Source organism: Battus philenor, unplaced genomic scaffold, assembly GCF_028537555.1.
Source record: "Battus philenor isolate CCGP_79_NKW_IND1 unplaced genomic scaffold, ilBatPhil1.0.hap1 SCAF_27, whole genome shotgun sequence".
Taxonomy (NCBI): Eukaryota; Metazoa; Arthropoda; class Insecta; order Lepidoptera; family Papilionidae; genus Battus; species Battus philenor.
The window spans coordinates 5,232,649-5,259,762 of NW_027181690.1; the positions used below are offsets into that span (position 1 = coordinate 5,232,649).

At 34.3% G+C, this 27,114-nt stretch overlaps 1 protein-coding gene across 1 annotated transcript; it reads left to right on the forward strand.

Annotated features, from left to right (window-relative positions):
- Positions 1-299: 299 nt before the first annotated feature.
- Positions 300-26,896, forward strand: iav (transient receptor potential cation channel subfamily V iav). The gene is made up of 25 exons (XM_068769149.1): positions 300-312; positions 6,640-6,738; positions 6,826-6,980; positions 7,837-7,977; positions 8,255-8,336; positions 8,484-8,579; positions 9,780-9,997; positions 10,755-10,980; positions 11,437-11,552; positions 12,299-12,547; positions 13,081-13,232; positions 13,639-13,769; positions 14,489-14,574; positions 15,959-16,120; positions 17,812-18,000; positions 18,684-18,799; positions 19,234-19,373; positions 19,462-19,671; positions 20,484-20,632; positions 21,446-21,581; positions 22,415-22,511; positions 23,391-23,471; positions 23,974-24,083; positions 25,174-25,276; positions 26,684-26,896. Exons 1-25 carry the CDS (start codon positions 300-302, stop codon positions 26,832-26,834), a joined length of 3,408 nt encoding a protein of 1,135 aa, XP_068625250.1. The 3' UTR covers positions 26,835-26,896.
- The last annotated feature ends 218 nt before the right edge of the window (positions 26,897-27,114 follow it).

Below are 27,114 nucleotides of genomic sequence, written 5' to 3' on the forward strand. Positions count from 1 at the left end.
AGTATAATATTACCTTTCTGCTGTCACTAAATTAAGTATATAGAATTTGTAAATAGCTAGATTAGGCATAATAGTATGCGAAAAACTGTCGTTGAATATAAAAATACATACTGTACATAACTCTTCTTGCCAAACAGTGTCTTAATTAAATAATCTTTAATATAGTGGCATTTATTTACCTACACAGTAATTGTGTACATATATATTACAAATGGTTTTGGTGTGTATAAAATTGACTTTGTTTTTTGATTAAATAGGTGTATTTTTACGTATCTTTAATTTATCTCTGCTTCGCCCAAATGGGTAACTGGTCAAAAATACATTCGACTATATAATTTTGAATAAAAAATTATATAGTTAAGAAATTGTATGTAAATAACTTAAAAACTGTAAATAAATAAACAAGAAAACTGAACGAAATTCATGTAAACAAAAATACATGCGCTATACAACAATTCGTAATACGTCTCTGATTAGTCCGCGAAATATAAAAATACTCGCCGGCCTCAATTCTCCGCTATATCATTATTTTGTCACATGACATTCTTCGTCGATTTTCTTAAATGTCAAGTTTGACTATTGAATCCTTTTATCATTTAGTTTTTAACTAAACGTAATATTTAAGCTAAGGTATTTAAGCTAGACGTGTTAGATATAATAGTAATAGAACCAAAGTAACAAATAAGTATTGCATTTAACAATCTCTGTTTTATTAAAAAATAACTATATTGTTAAAATATGAACTGTTACATTGGCTACTTTTTGACTTACTTAATTTTGTCAACGTTTAGAGTTGTTATTACGTAAGTTTTAAAAGAGTTGGTTGGAAGAATTGCTGCAAACAATGAGGCATACTATTACATCTAAATACAAAATATGTTATTTTATAAAATGTTCAAAAAAGTATCATCGGTTAGCATTCTGTCTCTTAAAATATACTATAGACCTAAAAATATTGGTTAGTAATGTCGAAATTAATAAAGATATGCATTCACCATCTAGACTCGTACTTTCAGGTTCGGGTGGGACCCTCTTTTACCTATCCTACATATTTCGTTTATACTGACTACAAAGTTCCCAACCGTGAAGCTATACCAATGGGTGATGTGTACCCGTGGGCAGGATTCTACAATAAGTCTTGCCCCAATCGTCGCAGATGGCGGTACTCTAATAATAATTATATCTAAAAGTTGTAATATCACAAGCGTTATCCGAGTGAACTATGAATCGGTAGGTATCCTTGTAAAATTATCGAAACTCTGTAATCTAAGAAATACATAGTAGCATATTATGTTATTTATGGTAGTTTTTGTTTCTTCATTTTAATGTATTGCACATTCGCAATCATCGAAAGTTTACCCCGGTTAAGTAAATCGAATATATAATAGATGAATAAGAATTAGGACGAAAACGCAGGTAAAATATTTATTTAATTTTGGTGTACACGTTAATTGAAGAGGATAATATAAAACTTAGAGAATCTTGGCCAGACCATAATAGAAAATCATGTAAATAAGAGGGTATACGAATGATCTAACAGTAAAACGTTTAGTGCGACATCCAGTGATCACAGGTGAATCATTAAAATATACAAACCGGTTAGAACGAATTTATGTGATGACATAGGTTCTCCAGAGATGGCGCTGTTTGAAATAGTCAAAATGCGAATTGAATCTCCAAACTAATGTAAGGAGTGATCACTTGATTAATCCAAAAATGCTTCCACTTGACATTACAATACCGCAAAAACCTACTTTAGCTTTATATGGATATTAAATCCAGCTGCAAAGCCATAACTAGATAAAAGAGAAGGTAAATTCAATACGTTTACAACGATATTACAGAAGTAAGGTACTTATAATTTTTATTACAACAAGAAATAGAATTACAAATATTACGACGGTACTCTGCAACAACTTCGCTAACCGCACCAAAAATAAAGATGTGTTCTTATCATCGCCGGTCACGGTTCGCTATATTTCATATTATATACAATGCCTTTGACAGTGATATGTTCTTTTCGCACAGCTTGAATCTAATGATTGACTTGGGCGTTATGTCTCAATACAACTTGTACCAAACTGTCCTTTCCGTTTCTTGCCTTAATTAATTTAATACTGGCAATAAATGTAAATTTCACTTTTATTGTTATTTTGTTTCGCTGAAATAATAACTATGTCGTCGTTTATACATTTGAGTAGGTCAGCAATTCAATTTCATTTCAAAAAAATTCCTTTTATTCTCCAATATTTCCACTTTTAAAGTTAAGTCAATGTTTTCCTTTCCTAAGTCGTTCATTTTACCTTTTATAATTTTTAACGTACCACGTATAAAATCCATTTTATTACAGCATAATCGAAAGAATTTATTTAATTGAGACAATTAGTTCTTTACTTTATTGACATCATCATTATTGTTTTAATTTATTGATAGCCATAGCATTACATATATTAACCTTTCTATTAATTATTTCATCGACTTTTGGCACTTCCTCTTCTGGTGTTTTGAACTAATTTCTATGGGATTAGTCCGTTTGACATTCACAAACTAATACAAATTTACAACTTTTAGCGTTCGATAACTGCTCTGTAAATTAAACTGGATGTGCTTGATTTGCATGTACTATTTTTCCACATTTCATTCCGTCCACAAGGTGGAAGGCTTTGTTAAGATCTAGATCCGATCGCTTCCAACCTGTTCTATTGGAAATTTATGGGTGTTGCAGAATACGTTCGTCGTCGCATCCACGCTATGGTTGACGGGAGTCTGCCATCAACGTTAACAACGAGCGTGCAGAAAAGTGTATTGCATTTAATTAAATATAAAACTTAAACAGAGCCGTATATGCACCAGCGATCTCTGGATTGCCTATGTCCAACAGTGGACGTCCTACAGCTGAAATAATGTTGATGTCGATAATAAAACTAATAACGTCGAGGTTAGCGGGTGTTTACAATAAACTAATTTTTCTCCCTCACGTCTCTCTTGCCCAGTGTGACAAGAGTGACCCTGTGGAGTTAACTTTTGCCTTCTTAATGAAACTATCAATATACCTCGGCTCTCTTCTAAATTTACTAACGGCAGTTGACCGAAGGCGTTCGCACGAAGGAATAATTATTGTAGTGAATATGTCTCTTCGTAGCTACCTCTTTGGGTCAACCATTGGCAGTGGCGTAGCTAGAGGGTGGCGAGCGGGGCGGCCGCACCAGGCACCACAAGCAGGGGGGGCACCAAAGTTGAAAATAATTTTTTTTTGAATGATGAATAATGAAATGTTAAAAGAAAAATGAAAACCATAATTTAAAGTAAATAACATATAAATAATATCGAATTTTACTATTTTTGTGCTAAAAAGTTGTTAAATAATATGAACATTAAAAAAAAGTAAACGGTTACAAAAATATAATATACACAGTGTTTAAGCTTTTCATTCGCAAAACACAGTGTTTTTTAAAAGGGCCCTAAATGACAAAATAATAAATTATTACATTATTGCAAGATTATTTAATGATAAATAGATTAAATAATCTTGCAATAATGTCAATAGAACATGAACTAGTCGACACTATTGATTTTGAAAATGTGATTAATGACTTTGCAGGCCAAAAGCGAGGAATGTTTGTTTTAAATTTTTCCAATAAATTAAGATTTAATGTTATTTTATATATATTTATTATTATTTTGAACCAAAAAAGATATATAACTACATTCTGTTCTGAATTTTGAAATTATTTACTCTTTAGGAGGGGTGGGGGGGGGCACCAAGCCCTAATCTGCCCCAGGCCCCAAATACCATAGCTACGCCACTGACCATTGGTCTAGGAGTGTAAAAGAAATTTAATAATTAAATCAAGCATAGGTTATAAAGCATATTTTCAAGTGTTGAGTAATTTCATTTTTTATGTAGTTCGTTACCTGATTTGTAGTAGTTTTTCGGATTTTTTACCTTCATCAACATCATCTTATCCAATAGACACCAGTCGTTAAGATTTAATAGAGATGATACAATTCCCCAAGAGATGGCGTAATTGACTATTGTTAGATTCTTAATCAATAATCTGATCAACAATGTGTTTCCTATCTATTAATATGCCAATTGCAATATAATATATAACTACCTCTTAATCTACGCAAATATTCGCAAACTATTAAACTCCGATACGTTTTAAGTCACATTTGTTTTTGGAATGTGTTCTTTTAGGGATTTCAAATGATAAAGTATCTTTATAATTTACTGGCTGACAAGCAAAGGAAAATAATAAAAACAGAGGAATGTTTAATATTTGTGTTTCACATGACCAATTAAAGTAGTATAAAAAAAACAAAATTGTTACCTTGGTTACGTCCATGTTTGGCGTTTAGAAAAATAAGTTTACGAAATATTGGCCATATTTTGTTAATGTTTACCACTTTAAAATGTTTGAAACTTGAAAACTTGTTATAACGTGCGGGATTAAAATAAATTTATTGTGCTGTGAGATTTATATATACGTAATCTTACAATAAGACCTTTGTGATGTTCTTTTTTAAAATTATTTTTTTAAAAAGCAAAACGAAAAAAAAGTGTTTCTCCCAAATGTGTATAAGTTTGACTACGAAATAAATTGATGATTTTTTATTATCTATATAAAATATAGTAAATATATACAACAGTTGTATAAATATAGCGTTTTTGTTAATATAAATCCAATGCTTAAAAAGGTAAGAAATAAACTACAATAACAGCTTGTTTGAGAGAAAATTAGACTGATGGATGACATATTATCAATAAGCCATCAACAGCATCATCACGTCAACTGATGGACGCTCATTAGGAGTATTGTTTCTGGTGATGACTCCGCTGTTAGCTCGGACGGCTTTAACATGTGATGAGTTCACGAAACGGAAGGTTCCGTGAACTTTACAAAAAATATAATGAGCCAATCGTTTTCTATTTGTACGATGACGTCAGGACGAAGGTAGTAGCTATACACGGTGTAATTGTAGCGTGTGATGTATATACGGTCTCACTCGGAACTCTAAGGTAAGATGTGGACCCTATATCGAATCGTCCTCGCTAAGCGAAAGGGAGGGCGGGCGGCTTCTCCTGTAAACGAATTGGATTGTGCTTGCAGACGCTCACTGCAAGACATTGGCGTACCTCAAAAATCGCCACGATGACAGGTCTTGCGCTGTACTGTAAAAACGATCTGGTTGGTTTTGATGACATTAAATAATTGTATTTAAAAAAAAAGAAACAAGTTAGTGAAACTTTGTTTCGAGATATTATTAATTTGTTTTCCGTTGTGAAAGTTAAATGAATTAAATGAAACATGCTTAAATTTTTCTACAAAAAAGAAGCGAATAAAAAATTGTGTATATAAAGGACCTAAAAGGGAGGACATAATCAATACAAGGGCGACGAACTTTCACAATGATAACGCAAGACATAGATGTTTAGGCACTCGACAAAAATTATGAGTTTGACTGGGCTGTAATAATAAATCTGCCATATAGCCATGACCTTCAACCTTCAAACGGTTCCGGTCCCTTTAAAGATTTTTTTGGGACAGTCCCAAAATTTCTACATAAACTCATCGAACAAAATTATACTTATGGATTCGTAAAATTTAATTAAACTTTAAAAAGTCATTTCATCCATTTTATTATAAAATTGGAGGAACTTATTTTCCAATCTATTATTTTTTACAAATTGGCAGTCTATGCACGAGGCTATGAATCAAACTGTCGTAAAACATTCTTTAAACATAATACTCATAAACATTCTTCTGGCGGACTTGATCAGATATGGCTTATTCGTGTCCACAGCCTACGCTACCTACGCTACCCTGGATGGGTCAACGACGTGAAGGAATGTAGCCTGTTCTGTGACAATCCATAAGGAGGCAGATGACCAGAATAGACACATAAGTTCTCACTAGCTTCAGCAATTCTGAAGCACAAAGGTACCGTGATCAAGCCATACCCTTGACAAGGCTATCCGTATTAGTACAACGCTGGAGTGACAACGTAAAACGTAGGATATAGGCCGCTTTCAACAAGTCTTATTAGAACTTTATGGGGGAGCCCTATGTTCAGAATGATGAAATGATGAAAGATGTTCTGCAACGGGAATAATGATAATAATGATGAGAGGTACTGCATAGTACAGCGCGTCTACCAAAACTGTTTTATTTAGTTGAAATCTCACATAACTCTGTTCTACCTCAGACGGCGGGATAGTTTGGGAAGCAGGTACTTTTAGATGTACTTTTAGATATCTTATTTAATACGTAAATTTTCGTTTGAAATAGATTTGATTTGATAATAATAAATAAATAGTAAATAGACAATAAATAAATAATTATTCAAAGAATAATAATTATCTACTAACTTTTAAAATTAAATTAAGGTATATTACATATATATCTTAATCTAATTTTGGATGTACGGGAATGAGTGGATATACAGCTGATCTGATTTTATTTTTATAATTTCTTTGTTTTATTGTTAACCTAGCGGATTGTGGTAGCCTGTCATTAAAATTGCTATTAAAATAAAACTAAAAAAACTGAAGGTGTACTACAAGTTCGCATCTTCTAATGATTTTTTTATCTTGCAGAAAAATGGGTGCTACTCTGATCAAGCTGTGTTCTCCGAGTGGCGTCCCTGCAGCGGGCTCAGTGCTCGATCGAGTCATTTCGCAGCCCAGTAGTGAGGACCACACTGTTTTATATAAACTTGCTGATTATAAAAAAGGTACAATTATCAATTATTCATGCAAAATATGTAACATAATTTTTTTTTCAACCACCCTGTGTATACAGTCACTGGTCTTGGTTTAAGGTGGTTTACTCCTTGAAACCTACACAAAGGGCGGCATGGTTGCAGCGGAGAGGTTGATACGCGAAGAGTTCTCGGCGTACATGTACGCAGGTGGCCGCGGCCGGGTCATCAACAGGGCGGAGTACCTTCGCTGGAAGTTCAGAGACCAGGAGCAGGTGAGTTCATAAAAATTTATTGATTTAAGTACACCAGTAGTACACATAAGTTAATAATACCTTAGAACTTGCCTTATAAATAATATTTCTATTATTGTGTTCGTTTATAAGTGTTTAAACATTTAAAAACAACATTTAAAATTAACTATTTACAACTATAAAATAGGTTAAGAAAACACTATTGTCTCCAATTTCTGTTAGCCTTGTGGGGCTGTTAAAGCTTCATCGGTCACAGGGCTCATGGATTGAAGATCCGCGAGTAAAGCAAAAGTTTTATCTAATACTAATCTTATCTAGTACAATCTAATAATCTACTATCTGTCCGTTCTCGTGCGTCACTTGGTTGTTATGTGGCATGTCTGTTTGTCTCGGGTCTACTGTTTTTCGTTCCACCGGGTGTTTTTGGGGGGTGCAGTCCTCGTTCCGTAGCTACCCATCATTTGGACTGCCTCCGTAGCTCTCGCTGTTGAACCCATATTTTTTGGTTTTCTCTGTTTGGCAGCCCTCTTGCATTGTCATGTCTAGTCTGTTTAGTGACCCAAGTTGGCGGCCTTCCTACTCTTGAGAGGCGTACAAAAGACGACATGTAAGAGGAAACATCTGGCTTACACCTTTAAACAACCATAGAGCTCTTGGTGTTATTTCTCTTGCGTACAATCGCCTTTGAGGAAAGTACCTTAAACACTCAAATAAATCTGTTAGAGATACATGGAATTTTTAAGATGCTTTCTGAAAACACTCCAAGAACTGAACGATGAATTAATCTCTTTTTGTCTTATGTTAAATAATATATAAAAAGGTATTTCAACAAAAAAAAATATTTTCAAAAAAAGATTTTAGGTGTCTCTTTTTGCAGGTGGTATTGCCAATAGAGGCGTCATTGTCCCCTCACGATCCTCTCGCCAAGTGGGAGGACCATATGGCCTGTTGGCAGATGAGCTATCGAGGCGCCTTGGGGGAGTCTCTTCTGCATTTGTTAATCATTTGCGATACAAAGGTTGTTACTGCTTGGTATACTTATCATTGACTTTTTAATACTGGTTTAATTTGATAATTACCGAGCGTGGCAAGATTCGGTCATTTTGCGTATATTCGGTACAAAATGCTAACTGCACATACAGTGACCGCATAATCCTGACAAAGGCATTAGTACTCAGTCACTCTATGAAGTGTCCGCTACTGTGATCAAAGAACCTGAGGCAGGGCATCTTGACCATCCAAAAGATATCTTCCCGAAACCAAAAAGTGAGTCCATAGCCTTAACTGTGTTTCAGATCCACACGCGTCTAGCTAGGACATTAGTCAAATGTTTCCCGAAGCTGTCGTTGGATGTCGTTGAAGGAGAGGAATATCTAGGTAAATACTATCCGTTTCTTTTTTTATACTAATGTAATAAAATCATAAATTTGCGAAATCTTTTAATATGTATTTTATTCTGTTTACGCGTGGTACAGCGACTTTGGTAGCACTGTAGCCTAAACTAATGTATTAGTATTTTCTCAGGCGCAAGCTCTCTGCATTTGGCGATAGCATATAGTAATAATGAACTCGTGCAAGACTTAGTCGAAGCAGGAGCTGATGTCAGTCAAAGAGCTATCGGTTAGTACATATGTATATCATATATACAATCATCATTATAATTTCAGCAATAGGATGTCGATTACTGGTCATAGGGCTCACCAATAAATTTTCCATTGGACTGGTTAAGCAACCTGCATTCAGAATTTTCCGACGGCTTTGACAAGATCATCTGTCCAATAAGGGAAAGGCTCTTTATTCGCGGTGTGTATGTTCCATAAATATGCCGCGAATACAAAAACCGGAATGATAAATTATATGAGATTATATGTATACGTTCCTAGGTGAGAAAATTAAAAAAAGGACGATTTAATTGAAGTTTTTCAAAATTTTGATTAAATATCTTAACGGTTAAAAAATGGTTTAAACAATTTTGTAATTTTCTCTAGCTTGGCAGTTTTCAATTCAGTCTGATACGTAGCAGTCACATTAGCAATTTGCCTCAAAAAAAACAAGGCTTCGTTCCATAGACGGATATATGTTCATAAAGAAATCCTAAAGCTCATTTGCCATTCCTATACCTTGACTAAGATTTCTCAAATTAAATGTCACGTTTTCAGTGCTTGTTGAAGTTTCTTCTTTAAAGGGCTGTGAATTTAACATTTCCTCCAAATCATCATCTCAATCAAATCCTGAATGTCAATTCTATTCTTTTAAAATTTATTTCTAGTAAAATATTTCGATTAAAATTCTATCTGTTCGAACCCATCTTATTTCGGCTATGTTTGCTGTCAAAGTTTGAACTTGCACAGATTCTTCATCATTTTGCGCTGTCACAGCAGGACACACTATTTTACCTTTTTTTTTAGTCCATTTGACGGTATTTACAAAAGATATTGGGGTTATTAGCTATTGGAATGCTTTCCTTATTATATACTTATTAGATCTGCGAATTAAGGCACATAGGAACTGAGCAGCATTTTTTAATCCGCGAATAGTAAAAACGCGAATAAAAGAAGCACGAATAAGGAGCTTTTACTGTACTTAAGTTACGAAATATAAATACTATAAACTAGGTTTAGATCTGTGAAAAAAAACGTGTTTTATGGAATCTATTAAAACATTAAAATTTTCAGTTCATGACATGGTTTATTGTATGTACAATCATATTAATAATCTATAAACTACTTAATATGTACAATCATATTAAGTAGTTTATAGATTTTTTCTAATAAAAAGTTACTTAAAGTAGGCTTCCTAAGACAGTGTCCTACTCTTCAGGTAGCTTCTTCTTGCCACGAGATCAGCAGCGTGTTCCACCTTCTCGTCAAACGAACTACGAAGGTCTTGCGTATCTAGGAGAATATCCATTAGCGTGGGCAGCATGCTGTGCAAACGAAGCCGTGTACAACCTCTTGCTAGACTCAGGAGCTGATCCGGACGCACAGGATTCATTTGGAAATATGATTCTCCACATGGTAGTTGTTTGTGATAAATTAGTAAGTCAGTTTCTTTATTGAAATTTTATAACTGTATGAAACTAAATATTGACACTACACTTTTAGTGTAGTGCTAATAATTAGTTACTTTTTTAGCAGAATAAATAAACTGGCGGTTAGATATTTGGGCGATTATCACAGTATTTTAAAAAAATATCCGCATTTTAGTCACATATCCTTTCTAGGCACGCAGTGCTAGATGTGATACAGAACTTCCTAATATTTCGTCACGTTGATTACCTACCTTATGCAAGAATAATAAATGCAATTTTTTTTGTTATATTTACTTCTAATCATTGATGTTAGTTAATATTTGTTACGCTCTGTCTCCATACTTCTTTATAAAATAATATTTATTGGATAATGGTATTGGTTGCGTAAGTGTTTCGTTTGTTTACTGTTAGTTACAGCCAGAATTTTTTGTTGTCCTAAATAAAATAAAGTGAAATTTAACATTTACTCATCCATCAACATTTTTATGTCAGCCGACAGACGCCCACTACAAAACACTGGCTTCCTTCAAAGGTCGCCACAATAACAAGTATAGCGCTGCCCGCATTCAGCAATTTCCCGCAACCACCTTGTACACATCATCGGTTCACGTAGTGAGGGCTTACGCCACTTTTACCAGTTCGTGGTTGCCACGTAAAAACCTTTCATATCCCATAGCCGTCGATTGTACGAGAGATGCGCCCAGCCCGCTAATACACACGAATTAATGGTGTTAATTTAAGTAATATAACAATTATTTATTCAGGATATGTTTGGCTACGCACTAAGGCATCCAAAAGTGCCGGCAAGTAACGGAAGAATGAACCACGCGGGGTTCACACCGCTCACACTGGCGTGTCAGCTCGGTCGCGCCTCCGTCTTCCGGGAGATGCTGGAGCTCTCCTCCAGAGAATTTTGGAGATACTCAAATATCACGTGTTCTGCTTATCCATTGAACGCTTTGGATACTCTACTGCCAGACGGAAAGACAAGTATTAAAAACATTTACATTTTTTTATGTTTTTTATTGAGGATTACCCAAAATGAACAATACTACAGACAAATACAAAGCAAATAATACAAGATTAATTTCAATTTTAATGACTGGCAACTAAACCATGCTCTTGGTATTTTTAGGTTAGGTGTATTTACTATTATCACAATTTTATGCAACATCAATATGTCATTATTATTTCATTAAAATCATTATATATAAGAAAAAATCTCTGTCCGGAATATACATTATAGTTACGTACAACTATATTATAATACAGAGTATTTATACCTAACTATATTGTATTTCCTGGAAAGAGATAAAATCAAAATGAGAGCAAATTATCATGTAACGAGACACGGATGGGCATACAAGGGGACATTGTAGTTTTTTTGTTTTTAAAACATTTTTTCATTGTTGTTTAAACATTGACAATATAATGATATGTTTTCAGATTGGAATTCCGCGCTATTCATTATCCTTAACGGCACCAAAGAGGAACATTTAAACATGTTGGACGGCGGGATAATTCAGAGGCTTCTGGAAGAAAAATGGAAGACATTCGCTAGGGTATATCATTACTTTAAAGTCAAAGACAAATTTGCTGATCAATGAAATCATTTAAAATTATCAGCTTAAAATTAAGTTTACGTCAGTTTTGTTTTTTTTTTTTTAAATCATAGTTAGTATATTGTTTCCTTAATATTAGAAACCATAAATATACATATGCAAATGAATGGTATGTAAGAAAACCGTGAAAAAGACTGATGTACAGATAATAGGAAATCGAGCTGAGGTTTGATTCATCTGGCATTCACAAATCGAATGCGCTCCGAAGTTCCGAGACCGCGAGAACTTTTGTACATGACAAAAAAATTATACGTAAAAGATTCAAACCAAAGAGGTGATGAGTCTTAATCCTTGTATACACACAACAACAAAGTATTGTTTATAAAACAAAATACGTAGATGAAACCAAATTTTAAAACAATTAAATTGCAGGCAATTTATATAGTATTTATACAAATTCCGAAATATAATTTCAAGTCGTTATTTCATGTCAGCTAAGTGCAGTTCAAATATAATGCTCAATAATTTGTTGCAATAGGCAGGCCACATTGCGCGCAGAACAGTGGTCGTCGTGTGTGTAAAATTATATATATATATATATATATATATATATATATATATATATATATATATATATAATTTATATATATATATATATATATATCATTAAAATATTCGTTAAAATTTTATTATTTACGATATTAACCCTCGCTAACAGTAGAGATTATTTTTACGTATATTTCCAGCAAAAGTTTCTAAAACGTCTTATGATCTTCATGTTACATCTGCTTCTGCTCTCCATCTCTGTATACTTGAGGCACAGCAGCGCTGAAGCGGATGCCAACCCAGACTGGGGCTTGGAAGTGACAGATGCCAGAAGCGGCGTACGCCTGGCCAGTGAACTTGGCACCATACTTAGTACCCTGTGTTACATTATCCTACAACAAGGCGACGAGATCAAGAATCAGGGAGTTGCTGCATATTTTAAGCAACTGGTGAGTTGTTAAAATGTTTATTACCTCCTACATTATAGACTAACAGTCGAAGGGTAAAGATTTTTAATATTTTTTATTACTTTCACAACATCATTTGTCCGGATGTTCTTTTACAATTGTCTTACTTTACTTCATTATTCCCCAAAACGTAGCGAAATAATTTTTCTAAAATATGTATTTACAGAATCAAATAAATAAAAGTCATCATTATAATGAAATTGTTAATATATTTTGTACCGGCACTTTCTTTAAGGAACTTGAAAAAGAAAATATCTTAGGACACCTGGAGTTTGTATTTATATTAAAATTAATTTAACGTCATCATCGTCATCGCCTAAGATGAGACGCCCTCCCAGGGCATGATTGCCAAGACGTACTTGAAAAATTTAAGACCAGACGGCTTGATATTTGTCTACCTCCTCGATTCCGCAGTTTACATAACTCAGGAGGAGACTAGCATTTACGCGCAGACGATAGATGAAATTTGATACAAGAATAACTGGACTTTAATAAATTATTGGTCATATTTACAGATTCATGAACCGGCCAAGTTCATTTTCTTAGCATCCAACTTGTTGCTTCTTGCTTGCATACCAGCCCGACTCTCTCGGCAGACTATGTTAGAAGAGGCCATCTTGATATTCGTTCTGCCAGGGTCTTGGTTTTTGCTTATGTTTTTTGCTGGGTAAGCAACTAATTAAAGCAATGTAATATTTCATTTTAATTTCTATAATTATACACATACCTCTCACTAACAATTATTGTTTAGGTTAAAATAAAACTTCCGTATGTTTATTATAATATTTGGTCAAGTTTGTTTATTTTGTGTAACCATCTAAACTAGAAGTAGTCAACCTTTTTACAAGGTGAAAAGACCAGCACCCAGTGTCTTCCGACGACTGTTACGAGGTGTGACTTTGAGTGGACGTCCTCAGATAAGACTGTCGGTTCGTGGTCTCCACTACAGATCTATCATTAATGAAACACAAAACACCACTAACAACATTATTAATGTAATTCTTCACTACACAACAACATCATTTTATCATTCGTACATTCATTCATTCATCACGTTATTTTAAATCTTTTAGTGCCGTTAAGCTAACGGGTCCGTTCGTCACGATGATCTACAGCATGATAACGGGCGATATGTTCACCTTCGGCATCATCTATAGCATCGTATTGTTCGGCTTTTCGCAGTCCTTCTACTTCCTTTACAAAGGTATTGATATATTTTCATGAATCTTTAGCGTTCCAGATTTTATACCTTTATGTATAGTTTAGTCTAACCTCCTGGCTATACATAAAGTCGGAATAGTCTATATCACCAATATCAGGTAACGATGCTATGTATTTGCAGTTGTTTCAGTTTGTTTTCTACTACTGTCTCTTTGAATATGATCAGTTATTCCAAAATTAAAGGCAGCCTTTTGGTGATGATTCCGTAGGGCGTAACTTGGTTTGAACCTTCGCTATAGTCGTTTTATGCTGTTATCTAATGAAGATAATTGTAGAAATGTTGGGGAAATTATCATCGTTAATGTTATTTAAATAAGAGTCCTGCAGACCGTTAGTACAGAAATGTTCTCGAGTAACTATGAGTCGGCGTGGTTAGCCTTCCCACTTCATGGTTAGTCCACATAGTCAAGGTTGCCGGAAGTCTCTGGATGCGGGCAGAGCAAAACCGATCATCGCTGTGACCTTTGGGAGACGCCAATGCCGATGCAATAAACAGAGAGCGTCTATCGGCTGACATGATAATGATCAAAATGATTCTAAAGAAATGTGGATATAATACGAAATCACACATTTTACTAATTAATAATAATTTTTTAAAATATTTTTTTTAATAATTATTTATGTAATTCCCAGTTTACTAACTAGAATCACAAATGTATTAATAAGAGGATAACGATAATAACAACGATATCATTGTTCCAGGGTTTCCAAATGTCCAATCAACTTTGTTTTCAAGCTATCCGAGCACTTGGATGGCGCTATTTCAAATCACACTTGGCGATTACAGCGTAAGTTTTACTTTACTACAGATTTATCATTTTTATCATATTGTGTACCGATAGACGTATATAACTCTCCAAAAGATCGCCTAGATCGCATCCATTGACTTCCTGCGACCAGGAATATTTCCTCGGGGGCCTAAAAAGCCGCAACGTACACACCACAGTTAGATGTTTATTCCGGTTTTAAACACGATTTTAAAATAACGTGATTTACAAAATAGAACAAGAATAAGACTAAATACATTCTATTACATGATCTTATTGCTCTGGCACGAATTCTTAATTTTCTTTAATTCTAATTTTGACCAAACATCATACATACAGAAACATATCTATTCCACAACAAAATACTATTAGAGGAATACTATTACGCCTGATTTTGATTGAGTCCGTATTAAACACGCGACACAATATTATTATTAGTAGTGATGAATAGTTACAAAATTGATTTATATTTGTATTTTTATAATTTTTTTTCTTATGGAATGAATTTTTACTGTAGATTAATTTTAATTTTTTTTGTAATAAGAATGAGTTGTTTTTGTTTTTTAAATACTTGTGTAAAATCAGTGGTGTACCAAGAACTTTTGCCGCCCGGGGCGATCTCCAGTTTGCCGCCCCTTCTATTATAAGTCAATCAAATAGTGGTTTTTTATAAATTAATACACATAAATAAATTATTAAGTTATTTAATCGATATTAATTAATACACAGAGTAAATTTTTTTAGACATATGTGTATGCACTCGTAAACATATTTATATAATATCTACTCTTCTTTCTAGCTTTCATACTCAGAAAAATCGTGTATAATGCTCTCAAAATTAAAATTATTTGTAATTTCTTGTTCTATTGGCAATATTGCAAGAGTTTTTGGTCTTAATTGACACATTGTAGAACGAAGATAATTTTTTATCAACTTCAATTTTGAGAAGCTTCTTTTGCAACTTCCGACACTGATTGAAATTGTTAAAAAAATTCTTAACAAAATTACAATGTTGGGAACAGAATTTTAATTTATTATTCAAGAAAGAAAATAAATATGAAATGAATATGTTGCTTTTTACAACTATAAGTAAATTTAAAAAATGCCGCCCCAAGGTAAGTGCCGCCCGGTGCGGACCGCACCCACCGCCCCCCCCTAGGTACGCCACTGTGTAAAATTCATATTACACAAGTATTTTAAAACTTTTTTCTTTACTTTTTTGCATAGTTTTGGGTAAATATTTCGTTTTTTTATCTTGCAATTTTTTTTAAGTCGTGAAACATGTCCTCAAATTTACCATGTTTTTTACACTTTTCTTTTCTTTTTACACGCTTTTCTAAGAAACGCATCCAATGTGCCAAAAACAGTTGAGTGTATATAGTCATATATATTTAAATGTTTGCAGTATACAGATCTCGGCATGACTACATATCCAAACCTGGCAAAGGCAGTATTCGCACTATTCATGGTTTTTGTACCAATCCTGTTACTGAACATGCTTATCGCCATGATGGGCAACACGTACGCGCACGTCATAGAGCAGTCGGAGAAGGAGTGGGTGAAACAGGTAATATGCTTTTAATTGTTTACCTTCTCTTTTCATTTTTATAGAATAACTGAACCACGAAATTAATGTGGTGCAAGTCCATAATCCTTAAATTAGATTAGAGGAAAAATATTCCAATACAAATTTATTTTTGCAAATTTTAAGTACAAATAATTTCTTACAAACCAAATAATTTACCCAGTTCATAGGTTACATAAACATAGTTTATAAACTACTGGTCCTTTTACAAGATTTTTACAATTTTGTTCTTAAAATAGTAGTGCCAGCGTTTACAAAATAGCTGATTATAAATACCAATTTAATATATCTGTCTATTATATTAGAATAATTTGAATAATCTCACATTAAAAATGAATTCTCCCATTCTAGTGGTCATAAGAAAGGAATTTCGTTATTAATTACTCAAATATACAAAAAAACCTACTATAACATTTAATTCAGACAAAAACACAAAATATGAGTTAAAACTTAACCAACAAATGCAATAGGATTAATCAAAATTAGTAACTAAACATTTAATAAATAAAAAAACAGCCATAATAGTAAGATAGATATTACAGTCGACTAGATAAAATATTTTTTCATCAAAATAGTTTTCGACGCAAATTTACCTCTGGTTCGGTATTGTCCTTTAAAAAGGGACATGGTCCACTATGGAACAATACCACCTCCGTTGTTTACAATAGAAAAAATAGTTTTTATTTTAAACCTATTACTTTACCTATTTATTTACATATACAAAAAATATGTTTCTACATACCTAATAGATTCAGGCGTTATTTTGCGGAAGTCTATACTAAGTAAGAAAAGGACCGATATATAGCTACTTCCGTCATGCATTAGTAGTCGTGCAATAAAGTGCACCGCCCGCCAGCCCGCTTATAAATGCGCATGCGGCAAGAAATGCGAATTACACAGTTTAAAAAACTGTAATTAATATGCTAATTAGGAACGATTTCATCGGTCTTATAAAGACTTTTAAGTCTACCCTCACGTCGTTAAATGGCGACGCCTCAGTAACGTTTTCATACAACCTTTGCCTCGATCGTTTGAGTTAGAAACTTGCGTCGCACGTTTTCCAGTTTACGGGAGCGTCCAATAGAACGATTACTCATTACAGCTGGCCCTCTTCAGCCCCAGCGAAGGAACCAGATCCTCCTTCTTTGATCTTTGACTCTGCCACTAACCACAATTCAGCTGCAATTTAAATCGCGGAGGTCAAGGAGAGCAGGGTATCGTAATACCAACACCCCACTCCTTCAAAGACTTCGCTTCCGCTGCTGAAGCAGAGACAAACAAATACTCCCTACTATCTTCTGCAGCCAACCTATTTCTAAAGCAGGCTCAGAGCGGCCGCTTTTGGCCAGTCCTGTACCATAGGCAATTTGTGTAGGTTCCTTTAAGCTTCACCTGACGTAAAAGGCAACATACCTGGCAACGGCTATTGAACCTCACCGAAACGACAAGGCAGAAAACAGTTAGGGATTTGGGGGTAATACATATATTTGCAACGCTTGTGCGTTTTCACAAACGGAGTGAATTCTAGAAGGAACAACTTTAGGAAGTTTATAACAAAACCGACGACTTAGTATACATCCTTCAATAATCATGAAGGTTTATTTTTAGAGTAAATATTTCAGTAGGCGTATAGTATTCATTAATCTAAATTCTCAATTATTTTTTATCCAAAGTGGGCGAAAATAGTAGTGGCCTTAGAACAGTCGGTAGCACAAGAAGACGCACATCGTTACCTTCAAGAATACTCGATAGGACTGGGCCCTTCTGACGATCCGCGCTACGAGCAGCGAGCCGTCATGGTAATCAAGAGCAAGGCCAAGACGAGAGCTAAGCAACGCAAAGGGGCCTTAGCCAACTGGAAGGTATACCGTTTATATTAATTTTAGATGTATTTCGCTTTTCTTATGGAAATTAAAGGAATGTAGTGGTCGTCAACAATTTTGTAGTCAGTAAAGACGTGTTTACACGTGGCTAGCTTTTATAAGGTTTACAAAAGTTTGCAAAATTAATATGATTTTTTTTCGTGGTGACTTTATGAGTTTATTACATTAGTAATAAAACTTTCACTCACCTACTTACAGATACAAGATCAAGGTTATTTAAGATTTTTTTTAGTTCCAAAACCTCTGTAGGCTTGAAAGGATATGTCCGTATCCTGTAAACAATTATTAGAATAATATTTTGTTTCCAGGTAGACACATCCTAGGTCGTTATGACTGACGATAGGATTATCAGTGCATATCCTATTAAGACTAGATTGCCCGAACAACAATTATTCATAAGAGTTTGCAGCATCTTCCAATTTTATTTTTATTATTAATATTTACTAGTAACTGGTCACATATATAGTAAATATATATAGTTACTAGCAAATATAATTTATTTATACATTAGTTATTCTTTTATAATACGTTATAATTATTCTAAGTTTCAGTGTTTCACGTGTTAACTCAGTACTGCGATTACAGTGTAAACTGTTCGAAAATAATGAGAGTTAGGTTGATTAATCACATTAATGTAATTTATAATTCTTTTACTAACAAAGCGTGTCGGTAAAGTAACCATTGCCGAGTTACGAAGACGAGGTATCAGCGGCGAGGAGTTAAGAAGACTTATGTGGGGAAGGGTCTCAATTTCAACACCGACGAAGGCACCTTTAACGTAAGTTTTCAAGATTTTTTATCTAGTTCTGCCAAAATGTACGACAGAATGTTTACTTAATGTCGAATTGAATCCTCGGCTGGGCATTCGGGAAACTACGAAACATCTTCTCTTTCCATATATCTTAGTGTCTTAAGATGATGTTCTGCAACCCAAGCGTGACTTACAACAGTCAACATTTTCTCTTACCTCGTGCCTCATTTGTTAAGTCACAGTTGATCAATAGCTATGAACAGGGCTATGCTTATGATTTCTTATCGAGAACGGAGGATTGACGGTTTCCGTAGATGAACGGTGATGATATGTTAATATCATTCTTTGACCTATGTCTTCTTTCTAAGTCTTTAAAAGAAGTTTTGCACAAGTCTCAGGCAAATATTTAATGACTTTTTATATCTATATGTCATGTGACGTCATTGCCAATTGATTGTTAGGAGGCTTGTGGTACCTCCGCCACCGGACTGCATCGCCACAACTGACGTGGCGCTGAATGCTGAAGTTGGAAATGGAGTTGGTTCGGCGTTGTCTTCAGCTTTAAACGTCATGGCATTTACTCATGAGCTCGAACTGGGAGGTTAGTGGGTGTGGTTAAAGTAGATCTCAAATACCGAGTAGTTTTGCAACAAAAAGTAATCTATTGTTCTTAACTGTTTTTGTTTCAGGCCAAGAAATAACACAAACTACGCCAGATCTGTTAGTTAACGGTCAAACCATACCAGTAACTTCCACTCAGCATGGACAATCAATATCTAATCAACAGACCGCATCGGGTGTTGATACAAGAATTCCGTTGCTTCCAGTTAAAAGTGATTTAAACATGAAAATATCAAATGCTCCAATGGACAAGTCAAACTTAAATGTACAAAATGCCAGTACTTATCTTGCACCGACTGAAATACCTTCAAGTCATTCTCTGGAAGGCCATAATATCTCAATTCAGCCTTCATCTATTCAACCACGTAGGTCTTTAATTATTATTTACCTAATTAAACAACAAATTTAAGAATTCGTCAAACAAAATTATAAAAAAAATTCTGACTACAACATAAAGGATTTTAACTTTAATACAGGATTTTAAGTTGTAATACAGTTTGAAAATATTTAGGAAACGTGTATATTGAGATAGCGGTTTTACAAAAGATGCTAACTAGACTGTGATTTGTGCGACTGTCGCAGTTAAAATTAAATAAACGTTTTCGGTACGTGTGCTCGGTAGGACTGACGATTGCGCGCAGCGAAGAACAGAGCTGCTTTTTGTTCTCATATTCTCTTAATCCGGTGGATTTCTGTACAGGAAAGCTGAATTTGATCCTAATTACTGTCAGAATGATAATCTAGTAAGTTTGCTAATTTAATTCAATGAAGCCGCCTCTAAATTTTCTTGATAAAAATTCTTTAGGTAATATGTATCTAATTACACGATACATGAATTTCTGATAATAAATTTTCTTATTTTTTATGTACTGACTTTAGTTTTTCTCTCGGTTTATCTTATTTTTCTGTGAACATTTTCAAATATTTTAATAGAATTTATTGACTTGTGTGTAGTCGAAAGTTTGTGAAATTTTACCAATTCGAAATGTATTTTTATAACAAGACAATCTTGCGTACGCTTATTTTTATTAAATAAATAACATTTTTTATTATTTATAGCCGTGATAAAATAGTTTTTTTTTTTTAATAGCCATCATCAAAGAGGAAATATTCAGAGATTTTCTGTTGGAGCTCGTGATATTGGCCGAAAATACGGAACCAAACGACCCCCGATTAAAAAATTTAGCAGAACAAGCTACAGATCTGGAACATGTTCCTGTTATAGACATCAACATAAATGTGAGTTATCATATCATTCTCCAATAAATTAAACAAAAAACATAATTGAACATTAAAATAATAAATACTAATTTCAACATTTATTTAAAAATTTTCGTAACATTTCAATATGTTACAGTAAAAGGCCCTGTCGTAGTCTAATATATAAAATAAATAAATAAAAAAAAGATTTTTCAGATTGACCACTTTTTATATTTATTGAATTTAAAATAATTAAATTAAAATTGTGATTGATAAAAACTGTCCGCAACGGCAAGACTTTCGATCGTAGATAATGTAAAAAAATGAAGCTAAACGTCTAGCCTTTTTAAGCCCGGTGAAACTAAATCAGCCATCAAACATCATAAATACATCTGGAAATCGACAACAGCGAACGTACGAATTTGAGTTATTGTAACGTTGAAAATCATATGAGAAGCCAAGTATTTTCATGGAAACCATTTCAGCTATAAAGGTCACCCGTTAGCCGCTTATAAGGTTAATCGGAAATGTTTCCCATAAGCTACATATAAAAACAACAACAAACACACAGAAATGAGCCTCATGACCATGTTGCATGCGAAATGGGCGGTGTGGTTTTCAAATCTAGTAAATACTTTTTAGGTTTTAGGCCTACTGTTAAATCTCTTAAACTAAACAGTAGAATTCACTAATCTTTTTTTACATAATTTAATTTAAAATTGCAATTAATAAAAGTAATTGATTTCCCGATTTTGGCTTAGCATGAACGTAGTAGGCTGACGCGGTGATTCGTAAAACAGACGTGTTAAACACTTGTTACAAAAGTGTATTGTTTTGTTGTAAATGTATTAGACAGCAGCGAAGTCAACACGCAAGATGGTGGCTGGTGCTGTGTCCGGTTTGTTCGGCGTAGCGGCCGATGCTCCCGCACCGGAAGCCGGCTGGCGGAGAGAACGCCACGACCATAGTGACAGTGATCCAATATCTGGTACTTAACACTTTAGCAATAATATATTATATTATTCAAATACTTATCGGTAAGAACATAGTACTTAGATGTTAAAGGCTGAATGAATACAGTAAAAGCTATTCGCGGGGATCCATAAACACGCCGCGAATATAGAAACACTGAGTACGGAATGGTAATTTATATGGGATAATAGAAGCTACGTCTAGGTGATAAAATAAAAAAAATATATTTATCACTTTTTGTGATAGATGTTTTCTTGTTTTATTATTATTCAGAAAGCCGTTTAGTATTTTCTTCTGTTCTGTATGGATAGGATTTTGTTCGCCTACAATCGGCAAACATATTTTGTACATTGTTAAATGGATGTATTGCTTAAAATAAAGAAATCAGCACAATAAGGCGACAATTTATGCATTAAACGTGCTACCCAATGCAACGACAATCGTTCGTGAACTTAATGCAGTCTGTTTTTAACGCCTGTCACTTATTTTTTATTTGTTTATTACTATAGTATTTTTTAATTAATGTGACATGACCGTGAGCACTCAACATTACGGGAATATGGCAAAGCAGCACGTCACGGTCCCATACTTAGTAAGTCCGCTTGGACACTTACATAAACACACAAACGAACACTTTCACGGACACTATTCCGTTCGGAATAATTAAGGAATTTTAATCTTAATTCCAACATTTATAAATATGTCTATTTATTAATGAATCGGTTTTCTGTCAGCCTTGATTAGGTAAATAATTATAAGTTTAATGAGTGCAATAAATATATTATTATTAAATTTTGTTTTATATATGGCCGTTGGCGTGCCAGTTTAAAAAATATAAATAAATAACAGAGTCCGTTCTGCTGGGCCGCGCTTCCCGTGCCAGACGGGCACGATCGGCTTCACGCCGCTCTGCTCCACCTCCTCCACATCTCTACGTTCCAGCCAGGTAAGGACTTCATAGATCATGCTTAAAAAACCCTGCAATCAGTCTCTTTGGACTATATCACGGGAGCTAAGTGTTCGTTCTATTTACGAAAGCATTGCGTTATGGTGGTCATTATGGCGAATAAAAAGGTTTTCTAATGTGATTATTTTGGATTTTTAGCATTTCTTCAACACAGTTAATTAATACACTATTTTTACTTTTAATAGAACTCTTATTGATCGTCAACTATGTTTAATGTTTGACTCTACTTCACAAAGTGTTATAGTTGTGAAGAAAAACCAGGAAGAAACCACATAACTCATATTTAAAAAAGTTAAGGTCGCTTCATCACTGTTTACACGCACCATCTTTTTTCGTTTTTATTATATTAACTAGTTTTATCTACCTTTATTAATTTATTTCTGCACCGCACAAATGGTTAACTGGCAGAGAATGCCTTCGGCATTAAGTTCGCAGTTATACAAAAAACGTATAAAAAGTTTTGAAATAAATAGATCGTCGACTAATTGCAAGGATCTAGACCGGATCCTTGCCGGCTAATGAAGTTGTTACGGAACCGTTAATTATAACATGATTAAACCGTTTAATGGTGGGCAGTGGGCAGCAAGGGAGGTAAAGTTCTAATAAGGTCCGTAAGCCGTAAGTTGAGACAATGGTTCGGAAACTTCAGCATAGGACATCTGCACAGGTGGATAGATGAACTAGTTGAAATCATCGGAACAGTCTTGTTACAACCGGTCCAGCTATGGACTTCCTAAAGATAAAATGATGTTTCCTTTAACGACGGATTTTAGGCCTGAAACTTAAGTTGAAGGAGCTATGATTTGACTCAGCCATGTAATGATTTTTAATCACTAAACCATTGAAATGAATTTATAGGTCTATGTATCTGGTGGCTTCCGAGAGTAGTGCAGTTGAAAGTGATGCACCGTGGGAAGAATTGAGTTCGGGAAATAATTCGTAAGTATTCTTGTATTATAGTTACATTCTCCTTTGCTTTTGTTAAGTTGCTTCGTAGTGACATCCTTTTAGTATATTCTTTTGCAGTACAGTACTTTCTTACTGTGATAAAAGACGGGCATATGAATCACAAACACTAACTAAACTAACTAAAATGAGGTTTTTCTCAACAAAATGATACTTGTTATATTGTCAAAATTATATGTGTTGTAAAACACTACACACTTGATTGTATTTCTTTATGGGTTTTTCTATAATGATTGAAATATATGTTGTCCGTCATCAAAATATCACTTCAGAAAAGTGTCTGTCGGTCTAATATCTTTGTTATTGTATACAGACACTAACATCACAACAACCAGGAAACCGGCATTTAAGCCAATAAATCGAAAAAGTTGTCATCTATTAATCCGAAGTCTGCGTATTGGATAATAATTCTTATCTAATAAAATTCTATAAGTACCAAGAAAATTGTATTACTTACTAACACTCGTATTTTTAGCGCTATAGATGGCGGGGGGGACGAAGCCGCTCGCATGAAAGCAGCGCGACCTCTATGCATTCAGCACGCTACTGGTCAAATGCAAGCCGAACATTCTCTGTTTATCATAGGTAAGCATTTATTTTATAAGGTTCATAACTTTACATGGAAATTACTTTTCGTATATAAAACATTGCATATTGAAATGGAAATAATATTTAGCGGATTACATCGGGTTATGCATAAGAGACCCTCTAGAGTCTTCTCGTCTAGAGTATTGTGTGAAAGGCCTTAGGCCAAAGCCAACGTCTCCTCTCGTAGGCTTTTACGCTAGGCCACCCCATGAGACGTCCACCGAAGTGGTCTAAAAGCCCGGCGGCCTCCTAATCCGACCAGTAATTTTAATATTTTGGTATCCTGTCCATAAGAAAAATAAACTGCATTGTCTTTATAAAAATTAATACACTTACATTATGCCTTCTTTATAAATAATTGTTCATATATTTAATAATAAAACGGATGGCTAAGGCCTGCTCTGGATGTTCACTACTTACATAAATAAAATATATGTTTCACCAGATAATATTTATTTTAGATTTAGAGTAGTAAAAATGATATTGTCTATTCATCAGTCTATCTTACCAGCCAGTTTACAAAGAAAGGAGGCTGACGTTTCGTTCACAAAATGTATCAGTAGAAAGTAACTGCTCGAGCCGAGAGCTCTTGTGGTAGCTGCCGAGCTTTGCCACCTATTAAATGCGTATCCTAAGCATCATCTTTACGACTACAGTCATGAGGGAAATGTATAGGAAAAAAAACCACCAGCGCCCATGAATTTGAGAAGATAACGCAAGACAAAAATTGTCCAACACATATCTTCTAATCAAGTAAGATGTTCAGGACTGAAGACATACGTAGCAGATTTAAAGAGGCCTCCTAGCAATGCATAGCGTTCACCTTCAACGATCAAGCTCATCTTCCTACCTAACAATTAGTTAATATCTAGTCTACAAATGCTACATTGAAAGGCCATTCCAGAAAAAAATTGATGTTCGTTCTTGACTACCCTAAATTCTTCAACAAGTTAAAGAGATTACGCTTTTATACCTCTAGCTCCTTTGTCATAGAATAATAAATAATTATTATTTCACTAAACATTTTGTGAATTAATGGAAATATAAAAGTAAAGGTTGTTTATTTTTCAAAATACAATCTTTGAAGGTACTGGTAATGGTGCCGAAGTAGACAGCGCAGCGCCGGTTTCCACCTGTGTTAAACCCGAGAAAAAGGTTCGTCCGAAAACTGCGCGCACACGGCGAAACAGGTATTTCAATTCTAGAAGGCGAGATAAGTGTTCTCTACTCATCACTTGGTTTTTAAAAAAAAAAAAACTATACGTGCCAATCCCACTGAAAGCCAAAAAAAATTTTTTTTGACACTTCGTAACATAGGTAAATATTTATTTAGTGGACAAAATATAACAGATATAGCAACATTGGTCGTTAAGGGTAAATTCAATAATGAAAATGAAGGCAACGAACTTGCGATTCGTATATGCGGCCACAGGAACACTCATTTTCAAATAATGGTTTTACTTAACAACAGTTATGAAAAGAATGACAAAAAAAATCAAGAAATCCACAACAAAACAAAAATGTACTCGCAACAGGCAACATTACGTAATCGGTGACGGCGTAGTCAACGAAATTTAAAAGCAGATTCAGACTTGAATTCTCCGCAATACTATCCTGCTACTTAATTATGTCACATTCTCCATCGATTTTGTTTGTGGTCTAGTCTTTAAATCTAGTAATTAAAACTTTTTAATAACCTAAACCCATAAACTGCACCAACGGCCTTCATATTGTCCAGTTATTTGTAACGACTTTCTAACATTGTAGTTTCACTATTTTCTTGACATTTTTTTAAACGTCTTAACGAAAATATGACTAACTGGTCGAGCCATTCTCGAGTATTGCACATATCAAGATTGGGCGATTTATTTTGGTTTAAATCAGTAAAAGTACAGTTAAAAAACAACTCAAAAATAGCGTTAGTTGGAAGAGGTCCTTAATCCTAATTGAAATCAAAAACGAAAATACGAAGTAAACCGAATAGCTGTGCGGACAGAATACTTGTATTTGTCAGTTTCGTGGTAGTTCACATACCTGCGAATACAATAGCCTGGAGTTACCTGTTGCGCAGCACTAAGTTACCATCCTATTGTACTTCTACTGTTGCTCAATCGGGACCAGGAAATTAGCAAACGAGCGATAAAATTTAGTGAGTTACAATATTATAGTCGCGAATTGCCACTACTTTTACCAGTTTTCCGTTCACTAATCGATAACATATCGTGAATAGTCAATTATCTATAGCCTTTTTAGTTTTTGTATTGATTACCTTTAACCCTTTATAAGTTAGAGGCGATATTTTCACCATGATTTTTATCAGTGAAATTTTTGTCCACCAGCCGTTTTTTTTCATTCAGGCAACTTTTAGGATTGTCATTATAAATAGACAGTTTGAACATTAGTTTTTAATTTTATTATATACCCCTATATTTTGCTATTAATATATAATAAATTATGCATAATATGTCCGATCCAACATATACTTACGTTTCATTGACAGTTAATAATTGAAAGCAGTGTAAATTTAAATGGATATCACTAATGCTCAATGCATAAATTATAGAGATGACCTACGATGGAATTCCTTTAATTTCCAGGGTATCTCCGGTACCAGAACCCAGTAGTCCATTACAGCCTTGGGCCACGGCACCGCTTAGCAAACTTTCCCGGTTCATTCATTCCGGGGACCGGACGCCGTCACCAACTTCAAATACGTCGACAGACAGCAGCTCTTCTATTAGATATTGATTTTTCCATGAATGGAAACTATGGCAAATATTTATAGATAATGTATGACAACTGTTGTTTTGAATGTTGTTTAGAACACAGCCCTATGATTGAGTTATTTGTCCGTTCATAAAAGAATCGTTACTACAAAAATAAGCGTTGTTAGTGTTATGGGATCAATTATTTAATTACAAGTTTAAAGTTAACAAAGGACATTCGTGTACAAATAAAACAAACGAATTGATTCATACGTTTTATTGTAAATGCCCATCTTTGCTTTGGCCTCTGTGGAGGAAATAGG

Excerpts from the sequence above, each read along its gene's own strand:
- iav (XM_068769149.1), top strand. Across the intron at positions 7,978-8,254 it reads TAATCATTTGCGATACAAAG|ATCCACACGCGTCTAGCTAG; the intron begins GTTGTTACTGCT and ends ACTGTGTTTCAG. Across the intron at positions 23,472-23,973 it reads TTGAGTTCGGGAAATAATTC|CGCTATAGATGGCGGGGGGG; the intron begins GTAAGTATTCTT and ends TCGTATTTTTAG.